The 13198-nt window shown below is 53.4% G+C and overlaps 1 protein-coding gene and 1 long non-coding RNA gene across 4 annotated transcripts in view; one reads left to right on the forward strand and one right to left on the reverse strand.

Moving 5' to 3' along the window:
• The window catches only part of LOC143962992 (uncharacterized), a 93802-nt gene that overhangs the window by 58078 nt on the left and 22526 nt on the right, over positions 1 to 13198 (forward strand). The gene's annotated exons all lie outside the window — the stretch shown is intronic.
• LOC143964315 (uncharacterized) lies at positions 1194 to 6967 on the reverse strand. The gene is made up of 2 exons (XM_077474014.1): positions 5977 to 6967; positions 1194 to 2253 (listed from the first exon to the last, which is right to left on the reverse strand). Exons 1-2 carry the CDS (start codon positions 6896 to 6898, stop codon positions 1655 to 1657), a joined length of 1521 nt encoding a protein of 506 aa, XP_077330140.1. The 5' UTR covers positions 6899 to 6967; the 3' UTR covers positions 1194 to 1654.

Raw genomic sequence — 13198 nt, forward strand, 5'->3', positions numbered from 1 at the left:
TGCACATCCCTATGTGATGATATGTTTTCCTTACTGACACATCAAGGGTCTATTAGTCAAAAGTTGGCTACAACAGCCAGAAGTGTGAGGTTGCTGATATATGACATATAGTAGTGATGGTGAAACAGTTAAAAAAGAGGAAAATGCTCTCCCAAGAAAGGCAAATCACACAGAGGATTTAAAAATAAAGCTCAAAAAAGGAAACCCCATGTAAATTCACTCCATGTCTTTGGAGGGTCATATTATTGTGAGATTTTGAACTCCAAGCTATCCTAGAAGTCAACAGTGAGGCAGGGTGAAATCATTTTCTTTAGCAATAGCATGACCTGCGTAGCCCCAATGTCCCCTTTCCTGTTATTAAAAAAAACCCCATGACACCTCTGCCCCTTATCAACCTTTTAATAATAATGAGACCACACCTTTTCTTTGGAGTAAAACTGGCCACAACAGCCTTTTATTAACACACCGAAATTTTTAACTCACTCCAAAGATCTGTATATAAATATATAAATATATAAATATATATATATAAACCATAAACAACATTTAAACCCAAGTCCAGTCTGGTGATCTCTGACGGTGACCCACTTTTATAACCAAAACCAACCTCACTGCGGTACCATTAACATAAACCAGGCCTCCAGCTGTGACCGCCCGGAGACAACCAATTCCTGCAGTGCAAAACACCCAGTATTCCGTCCAACGTTCGGGAATACCCCGGAGGGGCCCCCTATTACTGATGAGCCCCCCACCCCTTTTAGATCACCTCCATTTTACCGCCACCGTAAAAGACCACCAGAAAGATAACGCTGCAGCCCCCAATAGGGCCGTTTTCACTGCTGTGACGACCAATCCTCTGTTCCTGAAAGAAAGAAAGAAAAACAACAACCAGCCAGCTACCAATAACCTGAATGCTCAAATAACCCCACATTAGGGAGGGAGGGTGGGAAAGCTGCCTCCTCCTGTGATGTCTCCTCGTGCACTGGTCCCGTCTAAGCTCCGCCCCCTATTTATATGGCTCCGCCCCCCCTCGCTTCTCTCAGTTCCCTCAGCCTCCTTTTCTTCCATTGGCTCCTGGGCACCAGGTCATGCCCGCCCCTCATTACCCCTCCCCTTGAGGTCGGATCATTCCGTGGCTCCCTTGACCTGCGTAGCCCCAATGTCCCCTTTCCTGTTATTAAAAAAAACCCCATGACACCTCTGCCCCTTATCAACCTTTTAATAATAATGAGACCACACCTTTTCTTTGGAGTAAAACTGGCCACAACAGCCTTTTATTAACACACCGAAATTTTTAACTCACTCCAAAGATCTGTATATAAATATATAAATATATAAATATATATATATAAACCATAAACAACATTTAAACCCAAGTCCAGTCTGGTGATCTCTGACGGTGACCCACTTTTATAACCAAAACCAACCTCACTGCGGTACCATTAACATAAACCAGGCCTCCAGCTGTGACCGCCCGGAGACAACCAATTCCTGCAGTGCAAAACACCCAGTATTCCGTCCAACGTTCGGGAATACCCCGGAGGGGCCCCCTATTACTGATGAGCCCCCCACCCCTTTTAGATCACCTCCATTTTACCGCCACCGTAAAAGACCACCAGAAAGATAACGCCACAGCCTGAAAGGGTGACCCCCCTTACCCTTGAGGGCAACCCCACACCCTTAAAGCAGTTTGAATGCCCCCTTGCAAACCCAGGGACCATAAGTCGATGCCGACATCCGTGAGATGTACGCCATCCCGTCTTAAATACAAACCCACATTAGACTCCAGTTCCCTGTGTCTAATCACCAACCCTCCATTCTTGACCACGAACCTTCCCACCACCTTATTCACCCTGATCCGTGTTTTCTGGATACTGGCCACCGATCTGGCCCATCTCCACCTTGTCCGGGCCACGATGTCGGACCAGAGCAAAATCGTGTTCGGGAACCTCTCTCGGAGCCGCAGAAAATCCGCCTTTATGTCCACGAGCAGGTCCCGGACCTTACGCAACCCCAGGTCGTTCCCCCCAGCATGGAGCACCAACACATCCGGGGGCCCATCTAGAAGCACATACCTGTCCACCACACCCATCACCCCGTCCCACTGCATGCCCGGGATTCCCAACCAATGCAACTCCGCTGCTCTCCTGGAAATCCCCAGCTGCCTACCATCCGGTCTCATGTCACCTCTCCTGGCCCCCCAACATACATAAGAATGGCCCACGATCCAAACGAGGCGTGGTGCACCTCCATCTGAAACGAAAAACCACACACACGTACACTGAAACGGAGAGAAAAAAACAAAACAAAGCAAAAACACATCAACCACCCAACCGTACCATCCCACCAGACACCAAGCCCTCTGGAACCAAGTTGTCGAGTTACCCCCACTTCCTGTATGGGGGACACCCACTCCAAACCAACCACCCCACCGCTAGCACCCTACCACCAACTGCGGCCTGACGTAGGACCTGAACCTACGCGACTCCCATCGACCTATCTTGCGCACCGATGCTTCGTCCAACCCGCACCTGGCCGCTTCCGTGGCCGCCCCGATGCGGAAGGAGTGTGAAGCATACTCCGCCGCTACTAAACCTTGATTCCGCAAACACCGCCGAAAAACCGACACAAACTGGAACCGTGACAAGAAAGACCCATCCTCGTGCATAAGGAACGGGCCCTCCCAGCCCGGCCTGACCCCCCGATACCCCTGAACCGCTGCAACCGGGCAAACCGGGGACCCAGGTAACTGAAACAACGCAACCTCCACCCCCCGACCCCGCTGGTCAGTTTTTGATCTTCGGAGAAGCAAACACACCTTATCCCGCGTCACCTGCACGTCCTGATCCAACAGCCCTCCCGGCATTTTTTTGGACGGGCTGACCAACTCACCCACCCTAAACGCCCCATAAAACGCTAACGAAAAAGCCGTAGTAAACAGTCGCACCTCAAAACTAGACTTACAAACCGACCCCAATTCCGCGCATATGGCCACCAAAAGGTTGAACGTCACCGGACGCCGTCCGTCCCCCCGCTTACTCTGTTTACGGAAACCCCGCAGCATCTGCCGCACCCAAAAGTCTTTTGTCCAATCCTCCGAACCCAACAGTTTAAAAAGAAATGACAAACCTGCCATTTTCTTGTCAATCGCGGCCGCTGAGCGCCCGCCCTCCATATTCCGGACCACAAAATACAGCACCAATAAACGCCAGTCACCCGCATCCCCGTCCGAGGACACCTCCTCCACCAACCCTTGCCATTCCCGCCATACCCTTTCGTATGCTGACCAGGTAGACCCACTCACAGACCGCCGTATCCATCCCGCGGCGATTCCAAGGGCAGCGCCCACATCCACTCTGGGCAAGGGAGTCCGTCCACCGCCGCTCCAGGCGCCAGTTCCCTGAACTTGTCCCACTGGAAACGAGACAGTGAGTCAGCCAAGGAATTCTCCACCCCTGGGATGTGCACGGCATAAATGAACACGTTTAAACGCAGGCACCGAAAGACCAAATGACGCAAAACTCGAATAACCGGGGGGGAAGATGCCGACATGCGATTCACCACCTGCACCACCCCCATGTTATCACAGTTAATGCGCAATTTCAAATCCCTGCACCTCTCCCCCCACAGCTCCAGTGCGAGCACTATCGGGAAGAGTTCCAATAGCACCAAATTGCCCAGGAAACCCGCCTCCTTCCAGGAGCTCGGCCACGGTGCCGCACTCCATTCCCCCCGAAAAAACGCCCCATAACCCGTTGACCCGGCCGCGTCGGTGACCAACTCCAGATCGAAATTGCTCACCGGCCCGGCCATCCAGACTGCCCGACCATTGTAAGAGGACAGGAAGTCATGCCACGCGCTCAAGTCGTCCCTGTGTTCCTTCGTTAATCGAATGAAGTGCGTCGGGGCTTTTGCCCCGGCCGTCGCAGCCGACAGCCGTCGGCAAAACACCCTCCCCATAGGGATAATCCGGCACGCAAAATTCAGTTTGCCGAGCAATGACTGTAAGCTCTTCAACTGCACTTTCCGGCGACCCTGAACCTCCCGGATCTCCCTCTGCAGGCCCTCCAGTTTGTCCAACGGCAGCCTGCATTCCATGGCCTCTGAATCGATCACTATGCCCAAAAAACTCAACACCTGCACAGGACCCTCCGTTTTTTCAGCCGCCAAAGGCACCCCGAAAATGCTCGCGATGTGCTGCAACGTGGAAAGAAGAATCGCACACACAGACGAAGCCCGGGGGCCAATGCAGAGAAAATCGTCCAAATAATGAATGATCGATTCGAGGCCAGAGACATCCCTCACCACCCATTCCAAGAACGAGCTAAACTGTTCGAACACCGCACACGAAACGGAGCAGCCCATGGGCAAACACTTGTCCACGTAAAACTGCTCCCTCCAATGACAACCCAACAGTGGAAAACTGTCCGGGTGCACCGGAAGCAACCGGAACGCCGACTCGACGTCCGCCTTTGCCATAAGCGCCCCCCGGCCGTACTTCCGCACCCACCGGACCGCCGCGTCAAATGACGTATAAGATACCGTGCAGAACTCCGGATCAATGAAGTCGTTGACCGAACCCCCCTTCGGGAAGGACAAGTGGTGAATGAGCCGAAACTTGTTCGGCTCCTTCTTGGGGACAACCCCCAGTGGAGACACCACAAGACACCCCCAAGGTTTTTCCTCAAAAGGACCCCCCATGCGACCCAGCGCAACCTCTTTGCCCAACTTGTCATCCACTACCGACGGATGCAGTAGGGCCGACTTGAGGTTCCGCGCCAACGGCGGCACCACCTGCAGGTCGCAAGGAATCCGGAAACCCACGCGGAACCCCTCCGCCAGCAGACGCGCCGCCTCCCCGTCCGGGTACTTATTTAGGAAAGGAAGCATCCTTTCCACCCTCACCGGCGTCCTCCCTCTTGTTAGAAGCGTCGCCGGCACGTTTCCCTTTCTTAAAGCACCGAGACAGCGCGTGGGCCCCCCCGCAACCCGAACATTCGTGCTTGAATCTGCAGGCACCCCCGAACTTGCACGCACCCTCGTTGAACTGCCAGCAAACTCCCCACTTCTTTCCGGCCGACAGTCCTGAGGAGGTTGTACCCCCGGCCCCCCCCTGAAAAAACGAAGGCTGGGCCCGGGCCGAGGACATCAGTCGCATCCAGAGGCTGATGTCCTTGTGATCCCACCGCAGTTCCTGACGCACCGCCTTTCGCTGCCGGAACTGTTCATCATACCGCAGCCACGCAACACCCCCGTACACCCTGTGGGCCTCCCCGATGGCGTCCATGTAACAAAACAACGCCGAGCAGTGCTCGGGGTTCTTTTCCCCAATGACGCTCGCCAATATCGCGAATGCCTGCAACCAATTTGCAAACGTTCGCGGTATCAGCCGGTAACGCCTCTTTTCCTCATCGTCCTTCTTGGTGTCATTAGGTTTGACCCGATCCAAATTGAACTTTTCTAATGGGAGCAGCGAGAATATCTCCACGTACTCACCTTTTGTAATCTTCTCCCGGACCTCCGGCTTCAAGTGTGCTCCCAGCGGGCCCTCGAAGCAGACGTACACCTCGCACCGTGCCGCGTCCCCAATTCTGACCACGTCCGACCGACCTGCCGCCACCTCCGCGACCTTGTCGCCACCGGCCCCCCCACTCGATGCCGGCCCCTCCACCCCGGATGCCGCGGGTTCCACTACCGCCGCCGGCACGGCCGCAGCTGCCGAACTCGCACCCGACCCCCACGGTGCTGCCAGGGCAGGAGTGCCCGGCGCCCCCCCAAACCTCTCCACCAATGCCCGCAGGCCGTCCAGAAGCCCCTGCAGCTGCGGTGCAGGCGCCGGCATAGTCGAGCCGGGCCCCGCCCCCCGCTGCTCCCCCCCCACCGGCACCACCGGTGCCGGAGACCCCGTCGGCACCCCTTGAACCACCCCCAGCAACCCCTGCAAAGCATCAGTCAAAACATTATGCATGGACTTACCGGGCCGACCAGGCACCGCTCCCACAGCCGCACTGCCGCTCTCCACTGCCGGATCTGCCACCTCGTCTTCTGTGGACAGCTCTCCCTCCGACCGCTCCGCCACGTCCGCTTCTGCTTGCGAAGGGAGCCCCCTGGGCGATCCCCCCCCAGAGGCCGCAACGCTCCGGCGGCTGGAAAGGTGTGTCTCCCCAGGGTGCGCACTCCCAGACCGGCGATGTGGACCGGACCTGTGGTGCCCCCCCGTACCGCCCTGCTCCTCCACTTGTCCCCCGCGGCGTCCTGCTTGTCCATCTGCCGGTCTGCGTCCCTTCCTCCCTGTCTCCAGCTTCCTTGCTACGCTCCTGCCGTCTTCCGCCCCTGGCACCTCTTCCACCCGAACTCCGCTCGTGCTGGGGCCCCCCCCGAGCACCCCCACGCGACTGGTTGCCGGGCTGTGAGACGGGGAACCAGCGCAGGTACTGCCTGTGGCCCCGCTCCCCGGGGCGGGCCGGCGGCGTGTCGACCGCCCTGAACCCCGACATTCCTGCTGCCTCTTCTTCGCCGGGGGGACCGATCCGTCCCTCCCCGGGCTCCGCCGGTCACGAGGTGGCCGAGGGGCGGGGCCTGGCGAAAATCGCGCCGGCGGCCGAGACCGCCGGGCCCGTGGTACAGTCCCCCCGCCGCCCCTCGCCTCATCACTGTCCCCCAGCAGCTCCTGCACTTGCCTGGTCAGCCATTCCGGTCCCTTCACCGCCGCCTGTGCCCGCAATCGCGCCAGCGCCGCCTCGATCGCCGCCATCTTGGATGTAGAGGAGCAGTGAACAAAGCTGCCTCCTCCTGTGATGTCTCCTCGTGCACTGGTCCCGTCTAAGCTCCGCCCCCTATTTATATGGCTCCGCCCCCCCTCGCTTCTCTCAGTTCCCTCAGCCTCCTTTTCTTCCATTGGCTCCTGGGCACCAGGTCATGCCCGCCCCTCATTACCCCTCCCCTTGAGGTCGGATCATTCCGTGGCTCCCTTGTATTTTAAATTGTCTTTGCAGGCAGGTAGTGTCAGCAACCACTAGGTAATTTGCCCTGTGAGTAAACACATGTAGCCTGCTATCACTGTGGTGCATGTGGACGGTGAGAGGTGACATAATATTATCAGCCTGAAAATTAGTTAAAACCTTTCCCTAACCCACCCCCAAATTCTTTCATAAACTCAGCATTTTGCTATCTGACATTCAGTAAGGGATTTACATCTGCATTAACAGACCTGCCAGACCTCCACTAAGTCTTCCCTATGCACATTATCCGCAGCCCTCCTTATGTTTTCCCTATCCCAGCTAAAACACATGGGGGTTTATTTACAAAAGGCAAATTCACTTTGCAAGTGCACTTAGAATTGCAGTTGGCATAGATCTGAGGGGGACATGCAAGCAAAATAAAAAATTGCATGTTTGCTTGTACATGATTGGATGATAAAATCAGCAGTGCTTCCCCTAATTTTAGATCCTCCCCTCAGATCTAAAGCAACTGCACCTACAGTACACTTATAGTGTAAACTGGTTTTAGCCTTTAGTAAATAACCCCCATAGTAAGTATGGGTGTTGTCATCTCTCTCTCTAAGCCTTCATATTGGCCCTTCTAAGCCAGTGACCTAAGTTTAAAGCTAGGCAGTATAGTTGTAAAGAATTTGATCTGGAAAATTCTTGTAATTAATATGCTGGAATAATACATCTTGAGCACACAAGATTTGCAAGAATCCTTGGTAGTAGTGATCGGTTACAAAGCCTCCAGCAGCAGTGAATGTGCTTTCAGAAAGAACGCTGGATGCAGGACAGGCCAGTAGCTCAGTTGCATATTGAGAAAGCTCTGGCCAGTGGTCCATCCTCAAGACCCAGTAACCCAGTGGATGCTCTGTTGGAAGGGTCTCCAAGTCTGATCTTGCCCCTAGATATTCCTACACCATGTAATTCAGACACTGGCGATGGTTTCTGGAACCAATCAGACCTTGGTGCTGAGGACTGAAGAATTGTCTGAAGGCATCGGTAAGCCGGCCACCTTCTCCACCGCTCTTTCTGTGATTGAACAAAGCCTCAGCAACACATTGTCCAGCACCAGGAAATTGTAACCTCCCAGGCTCTGGAAACCCATTGCACAAACCTTTCTGCAAGGCCTCCCAAAGATGTTTCATCCTCTGCTCCTTCTGCGAAGGCTGGATAAGTTTTGCAATCTTACCCTTATAACGTGGATCAAGAAGGGTTGCCAGCCAGTAATGATCCCTCTCCTTGATACCATGAATCCTAGGGTCCTTTTCAGCCTTTGCAGGATAAGGGAGGCCATGCAGTGTAAGTTTGCAGAGGAATTTCGATCCTGAGTCCTCTGGGTCACTAAGGATCACATGATCCGCAACCACCTCCCCCCAGTCATGTACAACTCCATGGGTTTCTGGGGACTGAAAACAATCCCTTGAAAACTGCTGCTGATGCTGAGTGTTATCCTTCAACTCCATGCTGACACAATCCTCCTTCTCCTCCTCTTCTTCTTCCTGTGTGATTGGCAGGCCCGCAGGAATACTTTGTGGATAAAGGGAGCCTTGAGAGGTAAGAAAGTCCTCCTCTTCCTCCCGCTGTTCTGCCTTAAGTGCCCTGTCCATTATTCCACAAAGCGTGTGCTCCAACAGGAAGACTAGAGGGACAGTATCTTTGATGCATGCACTGTCACTGCTCACCATACTCGTGGCCTCCTCAGATGGTGACAGGACAGTACATCCTTGATCAGTAGCCACTGGCATGGCGAAAAAAAGCCAAGCCCCCCTGACTCTGTCCTGGTGCCATACTCACACAGGTACTCATTGATGGCCCTGTGCTGCATGTGCAGCCGTGGCAGCATTGTCAATGTTAAGTTCCACCTGGTGGGCATGTCAAAAATGAGGTGGTTCTTGGGCAGGTTGCATTCTCTTTTAAGGTCAGCCAGCCGAGCACTGGCATTATATGACCAGCAGAAATTACCACAGACTTTCCTGGCCTGCCTCAGGAGATCCTGTAACCTGCTCCGGTTACCTGCTCAAGAACCAATGCACCACTAAATTCAGGACGTGACCCAAACAGGGAACATGGGTCAAGTGTCCCTGTTGGAGGGTGGAGAGGTGGTGCCATTGTTGCATACAACCATTCCTGGCTGAATCTGGGCCCCCAAGTATATACATCTGTGGCCCCCAAAGCTTGAGCATGTTATGTTTTTTATGCTGTTAATATACCTATCTTCTTTAGACAAATCCCGAGTGCCAAGCTCATTCTTAGTATAAGCCAGGCATGTTTCTCGGCCTGTTTACAAGTCTATGTGCCTGAGCCCGCACGCCACTGCCAGTCACAGGCACTGTGACATTTTCCCGATCTCTGCATCTGCAGTCCGCAGATGCAGAGATCGGGAATAGTCCCAGTGCATGTGATTGGCTCTTCGCGCTGTCAGCTTCATAGCGGCTCGGGCACAAAGACTTGTGAACACGCCCAGCCACATCCCCCGGCTTATACTAACAATAAGCGCAGTGCTTGCGAATTGTCAGGCTAAAGAAGATAGATATATTAACAGCATAAAAAACATAACACGCTCGAGCTTTGGGGGCCACAAATGTATATATATGCAAATTCCAAGTGGGGGCCACATCAAACCAGAATGTAGGCCGCAAATGGCCCATGGGCCGGACTTTGGACATGCCTGGTGTCATGGTTATGCATTAGAGTTGTTCTCCTTACCTGTCTGCATGTGTTCATTTCTAGAGACCAGCCGAGCTTCACCTGACTGCTTTTATTTCCTTCCTCTGGAATGGCTCCACCCTAGCCCCTATCAGACTACACTATATTAACCTTTGCACTGCTAGCCTATCCTGCTGATCAACCTTTGTGTATTAGCTTCCTGTTTCCTGTCGTGTGCTCTGCTTCTGATTTCCGTTACCGACCTTGGCGTGTTCTGACCATCCCTGCTTGCCTGTGACCCTGACCTATTGGCGTGTACCCGACTATTCTGTTCTGCTTGTGGCCCCGACCTTGGCTTTGTCCCTCACCATCCCTATCCTCCTGTTACCTACTGTGGGTGTGAGCTGGGGGACCCTGGGGGTCGCGACCTGGAGCCAGTTGCAGCCAAGACCATCTTCACCACTCGAAGCTCTGGTGAACACCAGCTGGCTCTTAGACTCCGCGCCCTGGGGAATCTTACGCTCTTACCCCAGTGGGATCTGTCCCCCGTCTGCAGCCGTCAGCCGTAGGGTCCACAGCCTTGCGGTGCATCCCCAACCCCCACGGTGTGCACCTGTCACCTGGGCTCTAGGTGACCTGACAGTTTGATCAGCCATGGACCCGGCTGACGTGCCGCTCCCTGCAGTCGATCCATTGCAGGGCATAGTGCGGAGACTCGAGACCCAGGAATCTAATCAGACTCAGGTGATGCGATTCCTCCAGGATCTGGCTTCTCGCTTCGAGCAGCTACAGGCTTCCTTGGGAACCCCGAACCCGCAGCCTCAAGTACAGTCTGCGACTGCACCTATCGCACCAGTCGCATCCACGCATTCATTAGTACTGCCTGCTCCGTCCCGTTTCTCTGGGGACTCCAAGGCCTGCAGGGGCTTCCTCAGCCAATGCACCATTCATTTTGAGCTCCAGCCTCAAAACTTTCTATCCGATCGGGCAAAGGTAGCCTATATCATTTCCCTCCTCTCCGGTGAAGCTTTAGCCTGGGCTGCCCCCCTGTGGGAGAAAAATGATCCAGTGGTTTCCAGCCTGTCCGACTTCTTGAAGCTCTTTCGTAACATCTTTGAGGAGCCAGCTCGGGTTTCTTCTGCGGCTAGTGCCCTTTTACGCCTTCGCCAAGAATCTGGTTCAGTGGGCCAATATGCACTTCAGTTCCGTATCCTTACAGCGGAATTGAGCTGGAACAATGAGGCCCTGGTCGCAACCTTTTTACATGGCCTCTCAGACCGAGTGAAGGACGAATTAGCAGGAAGAGCTATCCCCGCCGGTCTAGACGAAGTCATTTCCTTATGTAATCAAATTGACATTCGCTTCCAGGAGAGGTCCTTAGAAAAAAGACGCCAGCACCCCCCAGGTTCTAGTCAGCTTGAGCTTTTTCCCCGTCGCCCTGTGGAGCATCCTCCGTCTGCTGAGGAGCCCATGCAGCTGGGCCGGACCAGACTAACCCCCGAAGAACGTGCTAGACGCAGAACTCTGGGCTTGTGTCTTTATTGTGGGGGAAAGGGTCATTTTCGTGACTCCTGCTCGCTCCGTCCGGGAAACGCTCGGGTCTAATACATTTGGAAGGTGGAGTATTGGACCCAGAAACATCACCTTCTCGTCTCCTTCTTCCGGTGTTCCTCCATGTAGGCACTTCTCCCCAATCAGTCCTAGCATATCTGGACTCCGGGGCTGCCGGCAATTTTATGGACTGGAGAACTGCCTCTTCTATGAAGCTTACCCTTTCTCCCCTCGCTACTCCACTAGTAGTCTCGGCAATTGATGGCACTGTGCTCCCAGGGGGTCCTATCCGTTTCCAGACGCTACCTATTAGGATGTCGGTAGGGATACTCCACCAGGAGTGGATCTCCTTCCTCATCCTACCCAAGGCCTCTACCCCCATTGTATTGGGTCTTCCTTGGCTGCAGCTCCACTCGCCACATGTGGACTGGGTATCTGGGCAGATCCTGGCCTGGGGTCCTTCGTGTTTCCCGTCTTGTCTTTCCAAGGTGACCCCCAAGAGGAAACTTCCCATTGCTACCACATCTGTCTCGTCCGATCTTCCTGCGGCTTATAGCGATTTCCGGGATGTGTTCTGTAAGAAGTCTGCTGAGGTACTTCCTCCTCACAGATCTTTTGACTGTGCTATTGACCTTGTCCCTGGAGCAACCCTGCCCAGGGGTCGTACCTACCCTTTATCCATTCCAGAGACCCAAGCCATGTCTGAGTATGTCGCTGAGAATTTGGAGAGAGGTTTCATCCGGAAATCCTCATCGCCTGCAGGAGCAGGGTTCTTTTTCGTTGCCAAAAAGGATGGCACCCTCAGGCCCTGCATTGACTATAGAGGTTTAAACGCTGTGACTATTAAAAACCGTTACCCCTTACCTCTAATATCTGAGCTATTTGACAGGTTGAAGGGGGCTTCCATTTTCACTAAATTGGATCTCAGAGGTGCATACAATCTCATTCGAATACGAGAAGGTGACGAATGGAAGACCGCATTTAACACTAGGGACGGGCATTACGAGTACTTGGTTATGCCTTTTGGTTTGTGTAATGCTCCAGCTGTGTTCCAAGACCTTTGTCAACGAAATATTCAGGGATCTACTGTACCAGTTTGTTGTCATCTATCTGGATGACATTCTCATCTTTTCCCAAAATCTGCCTGCTCACAGAAACCATGTACGCACCGTACTTCAGCGCCTTAGAGAGAACAATCTCTATGCCAAGATGGAGAAATGTTCCTTTGAATGTTCCGAGGTCCTGTTTCTGGGATGTTTTGTTTCTAGTGAGGGTCTTCGCATGGATCCCGGAAAGGTCTCTGCCATTACCAACTGGCCCCTTCCTGGTAGCCTCAAGGCCACACAGCGCTTCCTTGGCTTCACAAATTATTATAGGCAGTTCATAAGGAATTACTCTTCCATTGCTGCGCCTATTATCGCTTTGACCAAGAAGGGTGCTAATGCCAAAGACTGGTCTTCCGAGGCTGTCTCTGCGTTTCACGATCTGAAACAGGCCTTTGTCTCTGGACCCCTCTTGAGGAGACCAAATCCTGAAGACCCATTTTTTATTGAAGTAGACGCTTCTTCGATGGGGGTGGGAGCTGTGCTTCTTCAGGACTTTGAGAAGAAACGTCAACCATGTGCGTTCTTCTCCAAAAAAAATTCTCAGGCAGAGAGAAATTATGCCATTGGTGATCGGGAACTTCTCGCAATTAAATTGGCGTTGGAGGAGTGGCGTCATCTCTTGGAAGGTTCCCCTCACTCCATAACGATCTTTACTGATCATAAGAATCTACAGTACCTACAGAATGCTAAACGTCTGAACCCCAGACAGGCCAGGTGGAGTCTCTTCTTTTCTCGTTTTAAATTCACGATTACGTACAAACCTGGTTCCTGCAACGGTCGAGCTGATGCGCTCTCTAGGTCATTTGACACCTTGGACGAGGAGTCCAACCCTGATCCTGAGCCGATCATTCCTACCTCTTGAATTGTTGCCCATTCTACCACCCTGGAATCAAAGATTCCTCCTGGTAA

This window comes from Lithobates pipiens, unplaced genomic scaffold (assembly GCF_037356315.1).
Source record: "Lithobates pipiens isolate NorthernLeopardFrog02 unplaced genomic scaffold, aLitPip1_a1.2 Scaffold_8, whole genome shotgun sequence".
NCBI lineage: Eukaryota > Metazoa > Chordata > Amphibia > Anura > Ranidae > Lithobates > Lithobates pipiens.